General features: G+C 39.5%; 1 protein-coding gene across 1 annotated transcript in view; it reads right to left on the bottom strand.

The window, feature by feature from the left end:
* The window catches only part of LOC126483604 (tubulin beta chain-like), an 85966-nt gene that overhangs the window by 12393 nt on the left and 51487 nt on the right, over nt 1–22086 (bottom strand). Inside the window, exon 5 of the mRNA XM_050106639.1 lies at nt 7366–7618. Coding sequence (XP_049962596.1) covers nt 7366–7618 — 253 coding nt within the window. The remainder of the gene's footprint in view (nt 1–7365; nt 7619–22086) is intronic.

The following is a 22086-nucleotide window of genomic DNA, read 5'->3' on the forward strand; positions in this document are numbered from 1 at the left end:
CACTGACATTCCTTACACAACACTAAATTATCATTTTTATTTACGAGTAAACAGATACTGATAGTAAAATATCATTATGTTTGTATTCAATTATAAAAGCATACAATGAAAAGTTGTTTCAGACTGTAAATTGAAAGACTAAAAAATGTGTTAAAAGTATTTTTACAGTTTTGAAAAGTTGTATATAATAATTATTTACTTTTTCTCATAAATATTTGTTATGTAAATTATCAAATGTTAATTACACACGAATTTGTCTTTGCTTGTATTGGTCAATGTTAAACTGCATCTTTGGACAGCGGTATACATCACTGATCTTGGTCCATTTTTGTCCATTTTAAACAGTCCTAATGACTTTTTGTAAAATGTTGGTTGTTGGTTGCCAACGTGCATAGTTTTATAGAAAAAGTTTTGTATTTACACAGTTATGTGTGATGAAGTGTTCTTTTAACCATAGTAATAGGTAATAGAAATCAGGAAGACAAAAGGCTGTAGTGACCTCAAAAGTTGACACATTGTTTGTGAACAAATATGATTCACTGTGTGATATCTTTACTTTTTCAGTTTATTGTTTTGTTGTGTTAAGTGTGGAACTCTGTGTTATGTGTTGTAAAGTCTAATTACAAAGTGAGAAAAATGTGCGATGAGCAGACTACTCTTGAATCATTCAGAGTATAGTCACACCATACCAAGCACACAAAATCCTGTATTGGTGAACCTGTAAGTGAGCACAACACTAATTTGGAACATGCAGCAGTGTCGCATGAATGACTCCAACAACGACTGCTGCAGGAAACAACTACAAGCAGATGCAACCACCATCAAATGGTGAGCAAACTGAGGAAAATTCAAGTCTCAGTTGTTCCACGATGTCTGACGTCAATGTGGCTGCAGTCGTATCAGAACTAGTGAGCTATGGTCTGCAAATTCCACAGACCCTTAAAAGTGGCTCTACTGTGCAGTGGGAGCCATTGGAATGAATCATTGCCACTAGTGCCACTAGGGTTAAGAACACTGGTTAAAGATGAACTGCACTGCCCCGCACCACAACTGCTGTATGAGGAACAACTGTCACTTCACGCCGAGCCCATCTCTACTAAGCCATGGAATCTTCAAACTACAGAGCGCACAACAGAGTTCAATCAGCAACTACAAAGAAGTATTACACAATTACATTCCATGGTACTGAAGAATAATGCAGATAAAACAGTCTTTAGACAACATTGCAAGCCTGACTGAGTGATGACAGTGTAAGCGCAGAGTAGGGAATCAGTGATCATAAGGCCATTGCAGCATCCCTGAATATGGAAGTAAATAGGAATACAAAAGGGAGGAAGGTTTATCTGTTTAGCAAGAGTAATAAAAGACAGATTTCAGACTACCTAACAGATCAAAACGAAAATTTCTGTTCCGACACTGACAATGTTGAGTGTTTATAGAAAAAGTGCAAGGCAATCATAAAATGCATTTTAGACAGGTACGAGCCGAATCAAACTGTGAGGGATGGGAAAAACCCAACGTGGTTCAACAACAAAGTTAGGAAACTACTGCGAAAGCAAAGAGAGCTTCACTGCAAGTTTAAACGCAGTCAAAACCTCTCAGACAAACAGAAGCTAAATGATGTCAAAGTTAGCGTAAGGAGGGCTATGCGTGAAGCGTTCAGTGAATTTGAAAGTAAAATTCTATGTACCAACTTGACAGAAAATCCTAGGAAGTTCTGGTCTTATGTTAAATCAGTTAAGTGGCTCGAAACAGCATATCCAGACACTCCGGGATGATGATGGCACTGAAACAGAGGATAACACGCGTAAAGCTGAAATACTAAACACATTTTTCCAAAGCTGTTTCACAGAGGAAGACCGCACTCCAGTTCCTTCTCTAAATCCTCGCATGAACGAAAAAACGGCTGACATCGAAATAAGTGTCCATGGTATAGAAAATCAACTGAAATCACTCAACAGAGGAAAGCCCACTGGACGTGATGGGATACCAATTTGATTCTACACAGAGTACGTGAAAGAACTTGCCCCCTTCTAACAGCCGTGTACCGCAAGTCTCTAGAGGAACGGAAGGTTCCAAATGATTGGAAAAGAGCACAGGTAGTCCCAGTCTTCAAGAAGGATCGTCGAGCAGATGTGCAAAACTATAGACCTATATCTCTGACGTCGATCTGTTGTAGAATTTTAGAACATGTTTTTTGCTCGTGTGTCATGTTGTTTCTGGAAACCCAGAATCTACTCTGTAGGAATCAACATGGATTCCGGAAACAGCGATCATGTGAGACCCAACTCACTTTATTTGATCATGAGACCCAGAAAATATTAGATACTGGCTCCCAGGTAGATGCTATTTTCCTTGACTTCCGGAAGGCGTTCGATACAGTTCCGCACTGTCGCCTGATAAACAAAGTAAGAGCCTACGGAATATCAGACCAGCTGTGTGGCTGGATTGAAGAGCTTTTAGCAAACAGAACACAGCATGTTGTTCTCAATGGAGAGACGTCTACAGACATTAAAAGTAACCTCTGGCGTGCCACAGGGGAGTGTTATGGGACCACTGCTTTTCACAATATATATAAATGACCTAGTAGATAGTGTCGGAAGTTCCATGCGGCTTTTCACGGATGATGCTGTAGTATACAGAGAAGTTGCAACATTAGAAAATTGTAGTGAAATGCAGGAAGATCTGCAGCGGATAGGCACTTGGTGCAGGGAGTGGCAACTGACCCTTAACATAGACAAATGTAATGTATTGCGAGTACATAGAAAAGAGGATCCTTTATTGTGTGATTATATGATAGCAGAACAAACACTGGTAGCAGTTACTTTTGCAAAATATCTGGGAGTATGCGTGCGGAATTATTTGAAGTGGAATGATCATATAAAATTATTTGTTGGTAAGGCGGGTACCAGGTTGAGATTCATTGGGAGAGTCCTTAGAAAACGTAGTCCATCAACAAAGGAGGTGGCTTACAAAACACTCGTATTGCTCATCAGTGTGGGATCCGTACCAGATCGGGTTGACGGAGGAGATAGAGAAGATCCAAAGAAGAGCAGCGCGTTTCATCACAGGGTTATTTGGTAAGCGTGATAGCGTTACGGAAATGTTTAGCAAACTCAAGTGGCAGACTCTGCAAGAGAGGCGCTCTGCATCGCGGTGTAGCTTCCTGTCCAGGTTTCGAGAGGGTGCGTTTCTGGATGAGGTATTTAATATATTGCTTCCTCCTACTTACACCTCCCGAGGAAATCATGAATGTAAAATTAGAGAGATTTGAGCGCGCACGGAGGCTTTCTGGCAGTCGTTCTTCCCGCAAACCATACGCGACTGGAACAGGAAAGGGAGGTAATGACAGTGGCACGTAAAGTGCCCTCCGCCACACACCGTTTGGTGGCTTGCAGAGTATAAATGTAGATGTAGATGTATAGACTCCCTCAAGGACACTGTACACCAAACTCTCCAATGTTCTCCCGAGAGTTACACGCACCTTCAAAACAGAATAGAACAGCAAAGAGACAGCATCAATTGAAGGCCTCAAACTGGCACACATAGAGGAGTCAAATACGGTTCAGCTACCTACAGTCACAGTGTCAATGTCCACCAGCATGGAGAGTACACATCATTCTCCCTCTTACACACTATCAGACTGCGAACAAGAGGAAGATGGTTTGGCCACTCCACTGAACTGGTGGAGGCTGCAGACAAAATCACAACCGTCACCAGTGGTGGTCACACAAGCTGAACAAATGGTAAAACACCGGTTCCCTTGCAACCCTAGTGCTTCTGGGTTAAAAAAGAAAGCAGAGGGGGGGAGGGGGGGGTTCTGGTGTTGACATCTCAACAATCAAAACATTGGTTGTGGACAGTGAAATCTGATTCAGTGAGTGATATCTTTAGTTTTCAGTTCTTTGTCTTATTGTGCTAAACACAGAATTCTGGGTCACATGTGTGTAAATTCAAAGTGCAATAAATGTGTGATTTTCAAAGTACTCTTGAATTGTTCAGTGAAGAGTAACACCATACCAAGCAAACAAAATCGTATAAGGCTTCGTTAGAAAGTTAATGCATAAACAAGCAGAAACAAGAATTATCTTCACAGACAGTGTGCCAATAAAAAAGAACTTCCAGAAAACTATAATGAAAAGACAAGATAAGAAACTAATACTTTATCAAGTATTTTTATATTGCCACATAATAATTTGCCACTCCTTTCTGTCTTATCTTAGGCAGACCACACCAATGCTCGTCACTGAGGTTTGCTGAATAATTTTAATCACTGATTTCATCATATCACAAATGTCAAAAGAGGCTAGACTGACCACAGAGAATGCAAGGGCTTCATCTTGTGTCGAACAGGTAACCTATTGCCAGCATGTTCAGAAACATGACAGAACAGGTACTTATCTATATGAAGAGTAGCCTTTTTTAGGTTAAAAAAGATTGCAGCACAAGCAGCATGAAGTACTAGTGCCATTTTTGAAGGGATCATATAAACAAGAAAGTGATAGTGCATTTGAAGGTGTTATGGAACCTCAAAATGCAAAAAAATGGATATTTTGTTTTTCATATTATTAATATGAAACCTGAATAGAGGGTCCAACACATTTCTTTAAGGCATACCTGAAGTTAGCTCTACACCTGATTAAGGTGATGGTCATTAGAACAGACCAACTTATAATCTTAGACTGCATGCTTAGCTCAAGTTGTGTCACCTCTAATTTTAATTGCTTGTACATTAATTTATCTTTTGTACTCGTAAGAGAATAACTCCGTGGAAATGTGGAAATTACTTTGTAATTCCACTGTCATGTACTAATACTAGTTATTATTTTGTGCTTGAATAATGTAGTGGTCAACAGTAAAAAGATTCTTATTTCAGAAGAAAATTTCCTCGTGGAAGAACCCCTTTATAAAGCAAAATGAGTACTGACAGGTGTGCAGATCCTAAAATCAAACTGACATGATGTTTCAGCATTTCACCTGACTGCCATCTTCAAATATTAAGCTGGAACACTGAGACTATGCCCACAACATGTGTATGCCAGCTGCTGTCAGTGCTGCTCTTCTATAAAGAACACATGCAGTGCCATTGTTGCTGAATGTTAGAATAAGTGACATCGCAACAAGACAGTTGTCACAAAAATCTGCTGCCCACTGCATCATACGCTTTGTGAAGGAATTCAAGGCCATAATGGGTTCAACACCTTGCTTGATGGGAACCCATTGTCTCATTTTATGAGATTATCTGATAATCGGTCTCTCTCACCTTCCTAAGGACACTGTTTCAAAACCGAGATGTATCAGCAACTATCTGTGAGCCACTGCCCTTCATTTAGATGTTTCTCATCTGTGGCAGATTTATCCAGTTATTGAAGTCTTGTGTGTTGACTATGCTCTATACAGAATCTAGGCTTTCATGACCAGATGACATTGCTACTGGTAAAATTTTCAGGGTATAAGGCCATGGTCCATAAAACTCTTATGTTCCTAATGTTTTGTACAGGACTGTGTTGAACATCTTCAGAGCATTGTTCTTTTGTTGAGTCAGCATGACTCAATGGAGGAGCAACACCTCTGAAGATGTAGAGCACAGTACTGGATGAAATGTTAGGAACAGAAGAGTTTTGTGGACCAAGACCTTGTATCCCAAAAGGTTTACTAGCAGCTATGTTCTACACATCCATACTGAACCACATGCTGTCTGTTTCATGAAATTTTGCCATAGGAACAAGGAATTTATACACACTGGCTTCCTTAGTTATAAATAATCCTTGAACAAGGTCAGGGAAACCTCTAAGCTTAGCTGGAATATGGAAAAATGCCCTGATGTTTAACTTTTAAAAATCCTCTCAACTTTGATGGACATGCCTCCAGTATAATGGAGCCAAATACAGCCAAGTTCTGGTGATAATCCAACCCCCAAGACACATTAAATCTGCTTATTAGAGAGACCATTTTACTTGACCACAGATTTCAGGTGTTCAATTTCTTTTGCCAAGTCGTCAAGATTTGGAGATAGCATATGCTCTTTGTGTCACAAACCTACACACACTGACCAGAATCTACATCCTATGAGTTTTAATCCACTACATCGGTGCAGTGAGCTTGCATGTCCATTTTGCTACTGGACAGCACTGACAGCTTCTGGTGCAAGTGCCATGGACATTCTGTGGCATGGATAGGGGCAATGGTTCTGGCATTTCAGTAGTTGAGTTTAGCATCTGAAGATGTGACCAGATGGAATGCTGAAATACATCAACTTGATTTTACGATCTGGCTACAAACCTGACAGGCATACCATTGGGGTTTCTTTTATGATAAACATGTGTTTCTGGTAATACAATAAGCTATAACTAAATTAACTGACGCTACCTTGAAATTTAAGAAAGAAAATAATTTTCTGGTTAATAGGCAACTATTGTGTGCTGTGTAAATTAAGTAACAAAAAGCTGTATACAATGAGCAATACACAGATTCTTAAATGGGAAAGTCTGTAGTCTCAAAGGTAGTCATACAGGAAACATCACTGCAATTTGTCAAATTACTGTTCATGGTCATTATAGTTTTGGGATAACTTATCAGATCTCAATTTACAGAGAATACAGAGATCAAACTTGTTCTTAGTCTTACACTAGGCGAGGTGTCATTTGGCATTTTCCAGTGTTATGTGTGGCTTATGAGCAGCAGCTCAACCATTTAATCCAAGCTTTCTCACCTCCCACCTATCTGTCATAGCACTTGCAGCATTACAGCCCTCTTCAACCGTCGGTAGTCTGTCAGTCAACAGACGAGGTCGGCCTGTATGCTTTTGTGCTGTATGTGTCCCTTCACATTTCCACTTCACTATTACATCGGAAACAGTGGACCTAGGGATGTTTAGGAGTGCAAAAGTCTCATGTACAGACGTGTGACACAAGTAACACCCAATCACCTGACCACGTTTGAAGTTCGTGACTACCGCGGGGCACTCCATTCTGCTCTCTCATGATGTCTAATGACTACTGAGGTGGGTGATATCGAGTACCTGGCAGTAAGTGGCAGCACAATGCAACTAATATGGAAAATGTATGTTCTTGGCGGTGTCTGAATACTTTTGATCACATAGTCTATATGTAGTCAGGAGAATTTGTAAAATTTTAACCATCGCAATTGTTGTGATAACTGCTTATTAGCTGTTCACTACTTGCAAGTGTTCCTGAGCCTATTATGGAAAACTGACAAAAAATGAAATCAGTATTCACCAAATATTACTTTTTATACAAGTGTGTCCTTTCACAAGCAGACCCTAAAATGACTTTGTTTACGCAAGGAACTTCCTTCACTTATATAACAAACTACTATCTCACATAAAATGTAAGGTTATCTTACCTCTTTCATGGACATGCGCCCTCTGAAGATGGCTGCCACTGTAAGATATCGTCCATGTCGAGGATCACAAGCAGTCATCATATTCTTTGCATCAAACATCTGCTGCGTGAGTTCTGGTACAGTAAGAGATCGGTATTGTTGAGACCCACGTGATGTCAATGGAGCAAAGCCAGGAATGAAGAAATGTAAGCGAGGAAATGGCACCATGTTAACAGCTAGTTTGCGAAGGTCAGCATTTAATTGTCCTGGAAACCTAGAGCCAAATGGTAATTAGTTAACAGACAAATATCTAGAAGTAATTTTGCTTATACTAACTGTAAAATATATGTACAAAAATTCTGTAAGGTTTGAAACACTAGAATAAAATTGTAATTAGTCAGCAGACAAACATCCAAAACCAGTATAGCCTACACTAGCTGTATAATAGGTTTGAAACACTAGGATAAAATTAAGTTGGTCTGAAATCTTTTATTGCCTAATATTGGAAAGAAAAAGTTATTTGATATTGTCAAATTCGTAACAGGTGATCTGTTATGTTACAATGCGTGGATAAAAAATACCAGGTCAAGATCTTCATATCAATAAAAATTCTGTGTGTATGAGCCACCAGGTATTACACATAGCCATAAGCTGTTGAGCTGAATCGCTCAAGTTTGGTGGCTGATACACACTGAATTAAGTAATAATTTTTATTGATCTGATGATGGCACACCAATGAGCTGAAATTAGTACTCGATAAAGGAATGTCAGTGGCCTTCACAATTTTTATCCACACAGTCAGGCTAAGGGAGATTGCAGGGAAGTGCCAAAATGTGTACATGACAGCAAGAGCAGTTCAGCTCAACAGATTACGACAATGTGTAATGCCCAGTAGCTCATGCACATTGAAGTACGTAATAATTTTCACTGATGTGAAGAAGGCTCATCAATGAGCTGAAACTAACAATCAATAAAGGAATTTTAGCAATCTCTACCTATGATTTTTATCCACACATTATAAAGAAAATTTATTGTGAATGTAACAAAGCAAGGAAGTACAGATGTCAAATGAATTTTACGAAGCAGGATTTTGTGAATTCAAGGTGTACTATCATAAAACTTTTGGGGTGTGAAAATAAATTTCAATTAATTTTTTCGTTAACTCAAGAATCTTTAAGAACTGGTCTCTCTTGGGCAAAATGCATTATCACTCAGGTGTAATTGCAACATAACCTTCTTTATATCTCATCTCTCAACTCAATTTAAATGAACTGCAGATGTTAAATAGATTCAAAGAATACATAGGGTACCATTGATAAATAACAATAGTAACAATAATAATAATAAAAATAATTGGGAACTTCATCATCCAGGGTCCTAGAGGTTCTGAGGCTGCCTGTCACAAGCCAGGATAAAGAGAAGTGATGGAGGAATAACATCTCTTTAAAAAGAAAAAAAAAGAAAGAAACCTTGGTTCAGCTGGCCCAGCTGATAGCCCCCTGCCATTGTTACAGTGAATACTTCAAAGGCAACGAATACAGAGAAGATGGACTTCTGGATGACAGAGGAGACAGACTTCTGGACGACGGAGCTGTCGAAAGAGGCAGCCTCTTACCCAAGGTTAAAATGGATTGAGGGCATGAAGGTTCCACGTGTTAGTGATGGTTTTGTTCCACGTGTTATTAGTGGTGGTTGAATCAGTGACACTCCAGGCTAACAACATGGTCTTATATCGGGAATTCAGGGATGACTCTGGGTTCCATGCTATCAACAATTTGCAGCTTCATATCATAAAATGTAAAGTTTTCACAATGGATGTTCTACCTCAGGTGGTTAAGTCTGATGAGGAAACCATCATTACATCCTGTAATAAATTGGGACCTAGGCTTCTGGGAAGTCCAAACATTTGTGGTGGGGGTGAACTATATTGAAAAACCTTCTAAGTTTAAGTTCGAGAAGAGATTTCTAGTTTGAAACATCAAATTCTTTTCTGAAAATTGAGAAACAGAAGGTATTAGAATTATTTTCACAAAATAATCATGCAGAGATTTTAGCAATGCAGGAAACAAGATTCTTAGATGAGAATGTAGTTGATACACAACATTACAGGATTTATAAAGGGAAACTAGTAGTAAGAATAATGAAAAACATGCCAGTGTTTGGAACAGCCTTTCATACAAAAAAATGTAGGTAGTATAACAGAATTTATGGTGAAATGGTTGGTTGGTTTGGAGGGATTAAAGGGACCAGACTGCTACGGTCATCGGTCCCTTGTTCCAAATACAAAGAACACCCACAGAGAATAAAAAAGAGGAACAGAAGAGATCACAGACGATACAGAACAAGAGAAACTGAGACAAGGACAAGACAAAACGAACTAAAACCACACAGAGTGTGACGGTGGTTGGCCGACCATAGATACAAATAAGGAAAAGCGTGAAATCAGAAAGAATGTCCCTGTTGACAATAAAATTCAATGATAACAGCTAGACCCTTGTAAATTGCCTTGCACCTGCACCTATAAATGATGATAATGGATGAAATCCGCAGAAAGTAAATCGATTTTGGGACCTTTTGGAATCTAAAATCTCCAACATACCTAAAAACAAAGTTAAAATATTTCTCGGTGACTTCAATGTGAAAGTTGGAAACATAAAGAAAATAAGAATATTGTAGACAAATATCCAGTACATCTTAAAAACAAACAGGAATGCTGAAAGACTGATCAATACATATAAAATGTTCCAGCTGAAACTGATGTCCACACATTTTCAAAAACTACCAAGTAAATCCAAAACTTAGGAGAATTTCAACTGGATCACATAGCTATATCAAAAAGGAATATCATGGAAATTATAATGTTTATGTTGTGTTGTACTGTACGAGGTGCGGCTAGAAAAAAACCGGACTGATGCTGGAAAAAACATTTATTTACAATTATTTACAATTTCATGTTATCTCCTTCAATGTACTCTCCTCCTTGGTCTCTACACCGCTCCATACGAATTTTCCACTGTTCATAGCAATGCTGCAGATCATTTTCGGTAAGTCCATACATTACTTCCGTCGCTTTTTCTTTTACTGCTTCAACAGTCTCAAATCTAGTTCCTTTCAAAGCTGACTTGACTTTAGGGAAAAGAAAAAAGTCACAGGGGGCCAAATCAGGTGAGTAGGGTGGATGATCTAAGATGGGAATGTTGTGTTTTGCCAAAAACGTCTTCACTGACAACGCACTGTGTGCCGGGGCATTGTCTTGGTGAAGCATCCATGACTTTTTTTCTCCACAAATCGTTCCGTTTTCTCCGTACTCGCTCACGTAGGGTAGCCAGGACGCTAATGTAGTAATGCTGATTCACTGTTTGTCCCTCTGGTACCCAATCAATGTGCACAATCCCTTTGATGTCAAAAAAAAACAATCATCATTGCCTTGAATTTCGATTTTGACATACGTGCTTTTTTTTGTCGTGGAGAACCAGGAGTTTTCCACTGCATCGATTGGCGTTTAGTTTCGGGATCGTAAGTAAAAAACCACGATTCATCGCAAGTAATAACATTTTGTAAGAAGGTGGGATCACTTTCAATGTTTTCCAGGATGTCAGAACAAATCATTCTTCGGCGTTCCTTCTGTTCAATTGTGAGACACTTTGGAACCATTTTTGAACACACTTTGTTCATGTTGAAACTTTCATGAAGAATCTGCCTAACACTTTCCTTGTCAACTCCTGTTAACTCAGACGCTGCTCTGATTGTTAAACGGCGATCTTGTCGAACAAGTTTACCGATTTTTTCAATGTTTGCATCAGTTTTTGCTGACAATGGTCTGCCAGTGCGAGTGTCATCACTAGTGTCTTCGCGGCCATCTTTAAATCGTTTAAACCACTCAAACACTTGTGTTCGCGATAAACAATCATCGCCGTACACTTGTTGTAACATTACAAATGTTTCACTTGCAGATTTTCCTAGTTTGAAACAAAATTTGATGTTAACACGCCGTTCTTTCTGTACACTCAACATTTTCCGACGCACAGACAAAACGTCAACTCCTTAAAACAGACGCCACGGGCAGACTGAGTGCAGGAGGCAGATGAAACTCGAGCAGTAGGCGGAGCGAGAGTCACGTGACAGGCCATGCGACTTTCAGCCTTATTGCATTCGTTTTATTGTTTCACCAGTACTAGTCCGGTTTTTTTCTAGCCACACCTCGTATCTTTACTGATCCGCTCAATCATTCAATATACAGATTGTACTACATGATATGGGACAAGTCAAACAGATGATGTTACACACACACACACACACACACACACACACACACACACACACACACACACACACACACACACACACACACATGGAGGAAAGGAACGTGTTTTGACGGGTGATAGCATTAGTGGTTCTGAACAAAAAACTTGATATGGACATATGCCCTGTCCTGGATGGTTTCTCAGATAGAACACTTTTAATGTACATTTCTGTTTATTTTCTATTTTATTCATTGTCATTGTTTACAATGTGCCACAGTAGTATACAGGAAGTTGAGATGAACATTTTGATACAGGACTCTTGCAATCTATCAAGCCGGAAAACTACCTCAAACTGGCCTACAAAAAGTACCTAAGCTACAGCACACATGCTTCCCATGAGATTTTCAATATTCTCATGATCTCTTCACACAAACTGTTAGTCCTAGACAAAAAATAAATAGGACCTTTTTTTGTAGCAAATTTAATTTAGGGTAATTGTGTACTGAGACACGTTTTTGTAATAGGGTTCAGTTTTCAAGTTATTCTAGAAAAACTTAAGTGATATTAAACCTGATCTATTTCGGAAACCATTCACAATAGTGCATATGTCAATACGAAGTTTTTTGTTCAGAGTCACTACTACTATCACACCTCAAAGCATGTACCTTTCCTCCTGACTCACATTGTCTCTCATAGTGAACATCACACTGAAGATATATTATGTACGTATTCAGAAATGGGATTTTTTATTCAAATTACTATCTCTCTAAAATTAAAATGTGATTTTTTTCCATCAAAAACAAAAGCAGAAACAAGAAAGTAATCAGTTACAATTCCACTACAGCTAATATTAGAATAGAAAAGATTGAAAAATTTAGAGAAGATATTAACAAAAAAAATGTGATTGGCATGAATGTCAGGTACAAATTGCTAAGGCAGCAGAGAAAACTTTGGGACTGGCCAAGAACAAAAAGAAGACCTGGAGGAATGAAGATTGTCAAGAAGCACTAGAATACAGAGCTACAAAAGAGAGAAAATGGAGATGTTACAAAAAAGAATGGCATTTAGAAGAATTCAGACAGCAAAAAAAAGAAATATCAAAAATAATCTGGAAAATCAAAAGCACCTTTGAGAAATCTTAACTTATGGAAACACAAGAAAACTGTACCAAAAATAATACTAGAAATTTTTACCAAATATTTGAACATGAATTTAAGGGTATCAGGCACAAAGGATTTGTTTCAAAAGTGAAAATTACTAAATAGGATTACATAACAAGGAAACTTGTGCAATACTGGCAAAATTTTGATAGGCTCTTAAACCATCCAGTTTCGACAGTAAAATTGATTTCTTTTTTAGCAATGTCATAAAACCTGGAGGAAGATTTCCCATGAACAGAAGAAGAAATTCATGAAGCCATCACATCCCTCAAAAATAATAAGAAGGCTACATTACAGCAGGACTATTGAGCCAAAGATTATAAATTATCTACATCTGCTATCTGAGAACATTTGGAAAACTGAAAACATACTAGAACAGCGGAAAATAGGTTTAAGCCACCTGTTGCATCAAACTGGAGACAAGAAAATGACAACAATTACAGAACTGTGACACTTCTGCCAATATTGAGCAAGGTGGTGCAGTGGTTAGCACACTGTGGGAGGACGACGGTTCAAACCTGTGCCCCACCATCCTGATCGAGGTTTTCTAAGATTTCCCTTAATTCTTCAGAGAAATGCCGGGATGGTTCTTTCGAAGGGCATGGCCAATTTCCTTCCCCATCCTTTCCTAATCCAATGGGACTGATGGCCTCGCTGTTTTGTCCCCTCCCTCAAAGCAACCAACCAAGCAATCTGCCTGTGACAGAGAAAATATTATCAAAAATTCTCCTGAAAAGAGTAGTAAAAATTTTAGACAAACAACTGGGAGAATATCAGGGTGGTTTTTGAAAGGGAAGATCCTGCAAAGAACAGATTTTTAACTTAAAATCAATAATTTGGTTAAGAATGTAACCAGCAAACCTTTAATGGTAACATTTATTGATTTCAGGAGATCATTTGATTTGGTAGACAGAGACACAATATGTGAAATCAGAAGAGACTTTGGTGTTAAAGCAACATTAGTAAACTCAAGTTGTGAAACTCTAACAAATACCATATCTAAAGCTAAAATTTATGGGAAAAGTATCTCACCCATTTGAAATAAAAATCGGTGTTAGACAAGGGGATGGTTCATCACCTACTCTGCTTAACTGTGTTCTAGAAAAAATAGTACTTGTAAAATTGGAGCTAAAAATCACAAAACTGGACCAAACATTCTAACAAGGGAACCTCGCCATCGCACCCCCCTCAGATTTAGTTATAAGTTGGCACAGTGGATAGGCCTTGAAAAACTGAACACAGATCAAACGAGAAAACAGGAAGAAGTTGCGTGGAACTATGAAAAAAATAAGCAAAATATACAAAGTGAGTAGTCCGTGTGCAAGATAGGTAAAGTTTAATTTTTTATTTTCAGACAATTATCAAAGTTCAGGCACTCACACATAATCAACTTCTCTCTCCAAAATTCCAGGACATGTTCAGATTTGCTTGGACTTATGCAGGATCTGACGGTCTACACACGGAAAAATTTGAAAACGTTAAAAACATATGTTTTGACAGAGCACAGGGAAAACTGTGCGACTGTGAAACTGTTGCATTCATTTGTTGCAGTTTATGTGACAGACTCTTATGTTTTCATCACTTTTTTGGGAGTGATTATCACATCCACAAGAAAACCTAAATCGGGCAAGGTAAAAGAATCTTTTTACCCATTCGCCAAGTGTACAAGTTAGGTGGGTCGACAACATATTCCTGTCATGTGATGCACATGCCATCACCAGTGTCGTATAGAATATATCAGACGTGTTTTCCTGTGGAGGAATCGGTTGACCTATGACCTTGCGATCAAATGTTTTCAGTTCCCATTGGAGAGGCACGTCCTTTCTTCTACTAATTGCACGGTTTTGCTGTGCGGTCGCAAAACATAGACACTAAACTTATTACAGTGAACAGAGACGTCAATGAACAGACAGACAGATCATAACTTTGCGAAAATAAAAAAAGTAAACTTTTCGCTCGAGGGAAGACTTGAGCCAAGGACCTCTCGTTCCGCAGCTGCTCACGGCTCACGCTAACCACGGGACCATGGCGCTACTTAGCTCACATTATCCTTGATGTTGCCTATCTTGCGCATGGACTACTCAGTTTGAATATTTTGCTTATTTTTTTCATAGTTCCACACAACTTCTTCCTGTTTCCTCGATTGATCTGTGTTCAGTTTTTCAAGGCCTATCCACTGTGCCAACTTATAACTTAATCTGAGGGGGGTGCGATGGGGAGGTTCCCTTGTAAGTAGGAAAACATGTGGAATTAAGAAAAACTGTCTTATTTTTGCAGATGATTTTGCAAAAAATATGACAGATGCAGTTACTCAAATAAATCTTCTGGAAGAAATAGCAAAACTTTGTCTCTGAATTTCAGCTGATAAAACAAAATTCAAGACAAATAAGAAAATGCACCAAAATTCACAGAAACACAAGTAGATACAACAGAATGAGTAAGTAAATTTAAATATCTCGGGGAAATTATACAATAGAATGGACCAGAAAAAATTCTAGTAGTTGTAAGAGTTAACAAAATGGAGAGAGCATATGGTCTGACAAAGAATATTTATAATAATAAATGCATATCTAGAAAGACAAAAGGGAAACACTATACCACAGTGGTCCAGCAAGATTGTTTATGGATGTGAAAGTAACAGTGAACTATAAGCTGGACAGAATAGAGCTACTTGAAAAACATATATTAGAAAAATAGTGGGTGCAGTACAAACTACAGATGGCTGGAAAATGAGAAGAATGAGGAGATCTACGAAAACATAGAGAAAATATCAGAAGTAATGGCTAAATTAAAATTTATATTTTTTAGAAACCTGTACCAAATGAACATAATTACAAAACAAATATTTCTGTCTTTCTGGAAGAATAAACTGACAGTAGCATGGATTACAGAAGTAAGGGAAGAACTAGAAAGAAACAACATCAAAGAGCCATAAATAGCAGACAGAAACCTTTCTAAGAATAAAATACTAAATTTAGAAGGCTTTCTATGCAAAAGAAATATGAAATCAAAAACAACATGGACAGAAAAAAGGAAAATACAACATGGAGAAAAAATAAAGGAATACTGGAAAAATAGGAAACAACAACAAGGAAAAAAGTAATTAAAGTTGTAACGTGATCCTAGTAGTTGATCAATTTGGGGGGGGGGGGGGGATTTGGCATGCAAAATCAGCTAAAATAAGAATTCATAAAAGAAACTGACTTGTATTCTGTCTAGCTACAAAAATTTCAGATTTTTTTATGTGGAGCAGCTGACAGTTGTAGAAGATTCTGAATTTATCTTTTGTGTGTGTCTTTTAGAGATAGTGGCCACCGCTTTACATCCTTTTCAGTTAAAGTATAAATAAAATGTATTACCTTAATTCAGTCAAAAAGGAGATATTCAGGTATCTCAAAGTGTAACTTAAACAAGTCTGAGATCACCAAAAAACTATGAAAAAGTTCTACTTTATTAGTCGATTAGTTAAAAGATAGGGTAAATTGCAGAAATGTGACACACACAACAAGGGAAAGTAAAGGTTGGTTGGTTGGGTTAAAGATTAAAGGGACCAAACTACAAAGGTCATCGGTCCCTTGTTTCATAAAAACACAGAGCAGAGTGAAACTATCCACCAGGCAGGCGAAGCAATAAAAGAAAAAGTCCGGGGGAAGAAAAGCCCCATAGTCCATTGTAAGACAACACGGAAAACAGAGCACAGCAACAAAAACAACATAGAGAACAAAGGCAGAAGGAATTAAAACTGTACAGCAGAGGACTGTGGCTGGCTGATCACAAAAATAATAGGATGAGCCAGCCACTCTGCAACATGTTAAAACCTCCAGCCTAAAAGTTTAGGGCGGAGTCGAAGCACAACACAAAACTAATTAAAAGAGAGAGCTCAAAAGAAAGATCCTTACAGAATTCCAAGAGGTTGACGACTTAAACCAGGTTTATGTAGCACTCATCATTCCCTTCAACACTTTCCAATTCTTCTATGCCATTACTTTTCCATTGGTTTTCCGTAACCATCTGATAAAGGAACCACTAGTTCTGCAAGACGAAATTTGTATCTCTTCCCATTCTACAGTATTATCCTTTAGTAATGTTTCCCTTTTAGAAACTAGAAAACTGCTAATTTATTTCAGAGGTTAAACGTTAGAACACTGTAGAAGAACAACAACTTTGGAAAACTTGTATGAGATTGCACCAACAGAACTGCCATTGAAGTGTCAATGAATTCAAAGGTCAGTAGCAGTAATACTGTCATGGTAAAAACTATCTGTATCTAATCAAACAATGGAAAATCCAGGATGGAATGTAACAATACCAGAGAAGGAAAGTAACAATACCAGAGAAGGAAAGTTGCTACTCACCATATAGCGGAGATGCTGAGTTGCGATAGGCACAATAAAAAGATTCACACACTCATAGCTTTCGGCCATTAGGCCTTTGTCAGCAGTAGACACACATACACATACACAGACACACACACACACACACACACACACACACACACACACACACACACACACACATTCCCGCAAACGCAACTTGCTTACAAGTCTGCATTCTCAGAGAGCTGAAACTACACTGTGAGCAGCAGCACCAGTGCATGATGGGAATGGCGACAGGGTGGGGGTAAGGAGGCGGCTGGGGTGGGGAGGGGGAGGGATAGTATGGTGGGAGTTGCAGACAGTGAAGTGTTGCAGTTTAGATGGAGGGCAGGAGAGAAGGTGCGGACGGGGAAGGGGGAAGGAGTGGAAAGGAGAGAAATAAAAATAAATTAAAAGACTGGGTGTGGTGAAATGACGGCTGTGTAGTGCTGGAATGGGAACAGGGAGGGGGCTGGATGGGTGACGACAGTGACTAACGAAGGTTGAGGCCAGGAGGGTTACGGGAATGTAGGATGTATTGCAGGGAAAGTTCCCACCTGCGCAATTCAGGAAAGCTGGTGTTGGTGGGAAGGATCCATATGGCATAGGCTGTGAAGCAGTCATTAAGATGAGGGAAATTATGTTTTTAGAGGCAAGTAAGTTGTAGGGACTATCACACATTGATGACACTGATGGGATCTAAATGTGTAACCCTCATGTGAAATTAAGGAAACTTGGATTTGAGCAAGTCAAGTAAATTACCTGCTCAAATACAAATTTCCTTGACTTTGTATGAAAGTGATACATGAGAAGACAAACTACGAGTCACTGAATGGATTTTTTCACTCCCGCAACCACCCCATTATTACAAGGATGCCGACAGTAAATTACAGTGCTGGCGGCCATTAAGCTATCCATCATGGTGACAGGCAGCCAAGGTGAACACATATGGAGGAACATGACAGACTTGCCAAATGTAAATGAGAGCTGTCTCACAGGAATCATAGTGACCAGTTTCTCGTAGCGTTCTTGCCCCTGCCAGACAAATCCACAGTTCCAACTGTGGCTGAGAGAGAGCACACTGATGTTGGTTCCATTATTATTTCAGAGCCAATGCTCGCACATTCTCTATGTCTTGCTCACACCTGAAAGCTAGTTGTGACCTCCACTACACGTCACAGATTTTGGCAGGATTCAAGAATGGTTACAATTTAAGCAGGCTCTGTTTTCCCATAACATTTGAAGATTTTTATGTTCTTGATGAAAGTATGGATCATTATTTCGTCGTCGACTTGGGCACAGAGGGTGGCCATCATTCTGAAGGTGATAGCCCTTCCACATATCTCTGATTCTCTTCTACAGCTCCAAGCCACAAACAATATGCCGACCAAACAACAGTTGACTTGGGTCTACTCGCCCTCTTTACTTGGACATTAACTGTTGCAAAGTCAATGAACTACTGTTAAGTGTGAACTTTTTATGATATTGCCACCTGTACACTGATTAGACGAATGGTAAACTTCACCAAGGCAATAGCAGAGATGCAGTGCCATGTGCAGGCAGACCACCTAAACCTCTGCACCCAGACTCAACAGACTTACATTACATCAACCAGATATCTGTTGAACATTTACCACTCTCTGACTATTCAACAGGTCACAATGGAAAATTTGTATTCAAACATGGAGGTGGATTGGTCAAATTTAGCAGATGAAACCCAAATTTTGCACACAACTATTGAGGGACCTTCAAAAACCCCAACCTCAAAGCAGTTTTACTTGATGCCTCAGGCAGTGGGAGCAGGGAGGAATTAAAGCAGATATACAGAGACACGGTTTGACACATTCAGGAGTGTATCAACCACCTGGAATCACAGTGACCATCTCAGAGAAAGGGATCTTTGTGGTCTCATTTAGTCTCATAGACTTCAAGAGGCACCTTTCAAGAAATCGCACATTAGTGACATGACGACAGTGCAACACCATTTCCCATTGGTGTTAACAGTGCTTGTCTTTGGCATGCTATCTCTCTTAAAACATGGCCTTAAAGACAGTAATGTCCACAAAATTAATACTGTTCCAGGACCTCCTGTCTTTTGTAAAGCTCAGTGTCCAACACCAGGCAAGTTATACTTTGCTTAGGCAGGAATTGAGGAACTGTTAAGACTCTGGTATTGTGCTAACATCATCAGACAATGCTATCCACCTGTTGCCGCGTGGCTCATTAAGATATATGGGGCTGCAGGGCTCTGAACTCTTGTATGATATCAAACCGATACCTCATTCCCAATATTCAAAATGTTACCCACACATTAGCTGGTGCTTCAATTTTCAGTGTGCTTGACTGTCAGAAGGCATAGTTACAGATCCCAATAGCATCAGAAGATATGTCAAAAACTGCCATTATTACACCGTTCAGACAATATGCATTTCTGTTCTTGGCATTTGGGTTGAAGAATGCTGTCCAGACTTGGCAGCAATTTATCAACAGAGCCCTCAGTAAGTTCCTATTCTGCTGTATTTGTATGACATCCATATTTTCCCCTCTTTGACTGAACCGCACGAAGAGCACCTACAACTGATCTTCAAAGGACTTGAGACATTAAGATTAGTCATCAACAGGGATAAGTGAAAGTTACACAGACACCAAGTTATCTTTCTCAGCCAGTCGGTGAAGCAGGATGGTGCTCATCCCACTCAACAATATTTCATGAACAAACAGAGATTCTTAGGGATGATAACTTTTACTTTCACTGTACTCCACTGGAAGCCAAGATTCAACCCCACTGACTCATGCCTTAGCTGGTGAGAATGCTCAAAGCAAACAACCACTGCAGTCGACCAATGATACCCAAAATGCTTTTGATTCAATCATGCATTGCCTCCACCAAGTTGTTACATTGGCACACCTACTACCTTCAGCACATTTGTCTGGAAAGGTGGACACCAGCGAAACTACCGTCAGTGCAATCTTACAACAAATGTTAGGCAACCAACAACAGCTCCTTTGATTCCCTTGGCATTTCTGTTATCGAAACTACATCGAGCAATTCACAATGGCGCTGAAAATGTAGTTTCTGACTGTCTCTCACATCAGCACGCTGAGTACCACCATACACTTTGATGCAATGGCTTTAGGTATATAAGGATAATCAACAGGTAACAGAATGGCAGCATCACCAACATGATGTTGGACCAAGTACAGACTCCTGGTGCAGACATGCACCTGTGTTGCAGTATCTCATGATATAAGATATGTCCTCTAGCCCTCCACCAAGTTTGTGTGTTCCACCAAGAAATCCAACAGCAGGAAATGGACATGAACATGCATCAGTTGCCAGTGCAGCACGGTCGGCTGCCACTCTTTCTTGGAGCATGACAATTTGCAATACATAAAGAAAGGTTACAGCACATCCACCTAGACCTCGTGGGACCTCTACCAGAATTGAACAGCTATCATTGTATAACATCAGCCTTAGACAGAGTAACCACTGGTTAGAGGCAGTTCCACTGATGAGTATGACAGCCAGCACCACTGTGCTGACATTCCTACAGATGTGGATCACATGTTTTGGCTGCTCACATCAATTTCCATGGAGTAAGGATGCCAATTTGAGGCACACCTGTTTACTAAGCTATGCAGATTATGTGGTGTTCAACGATTTAGAACGATGACATACAACCCACAAAGTAATGCCCTTGTTGAATTTTGGCACCACACTCGTAAGGCAGTACATATTTGCTATTCTGACCCGTAGATGGAAGCACTCTCTCAAGTTCTGCTTGATATATGAACAGCATACAAAGAGAATTTACAGTCATCCTTGGCAGAAGTTTTGTATGATAAATGTCTCGCTCTTCCTACAGATTTCATGGCTCCAGTTCCACCTCTGGCCAACATACCGAGTTGCCAGCACCAGTTGGATGGGTAAAACAACATATTGCCTATGTCCATATACCTCCATTTCAGACTCACGGTATGGCATGCCCAAAGGGCATTGAAGGATTTTGAGCACATTATAATTTGAAACGACACTATCCAGGCAGCTCTGCAACCGCCTTATTCTGCACCACAAGGGTCCTATGAGAAGCCCTCCACTATTTCCATCCAATGTTTGAAACCGGTGTGGGAGCTACATGATCCAGAGATAGGTGAGGAACTTCCAATCCTTCAATAATACCCCCGCCAACGTCAGGCACACCGTAAGATGTGCCTCAGCACTGCTGTTCTCTTGATAGGTGATTCATCACCACACTCCCCTACTGTATGATCTCTACTTCTACATCTTAGCCTGTAAACCACTGTGAGGTCCATGACAGAGGGTACATCCCATTGTAGCAGCTATTAGGGTTTCTTCCTGTTCCATTCATGTATGGAGCAGGGGAAGAATGATTGTTTCAGTGCCTCTGTGCATGCAGTAATTATTCTAATCTTACCTTCATGAGCCCTATGTGAGCGATACATAGGGGGTTGTAGCATATTCTTAGAGTAATCATTTAAAGCCGATTCTTGAAATTTTGTTAATAGACTTTCTCAGGATAGTTTATGTCTATCTTCAAGGGTCTTCCAGTTCAGTTCCTTCAGTATCCCTGTGACACTCTCCCATGGATTAAACAAACCAGTGACTATCCATCATGCTGCCTGTCTTTATGTGTTTGTTATCCTCTGTTGGTACTATCCAGTATGAGTCCCATACTTTTGAGCAAACGTCTAGAACCAGTTGCACGAGTGATTTTTAAGCAATCTCCTACCAATAAACTGAAGTCTGCCACCTGCTTTACCCACAGCTGAACCCAAGTGAACATTCCATTTCATGTCTCCACAGTGTGTTACATCCACATATCTACAGGGTCGTCCATCTGAGGTTTCGGATGAGATTATCTCGAAAATTGTACATCGGGTAAAAATAGTGGGTAAGACAAGTCCGTAAGCTCAAAGGGGGACATCAAATGATACTACACGTGACCTCCAGACCTGCCCTCT

Source organism: Schistocerca serialis, chromosome 6 (assembly GCF_023864345.2).
Source record: "Schistocerca serialis cubense isolate TAMUIC-IGC-003099 chromosome 6, iqSchSeri2.2, whole genome shotgun sequence".
Classification (NCBI taxonomy): Eukaryota; Metazoa; Arthropoda; class Insecta; order Orthoptera; family Acrididae; genus Schistocerca; species Schistocerca serialis.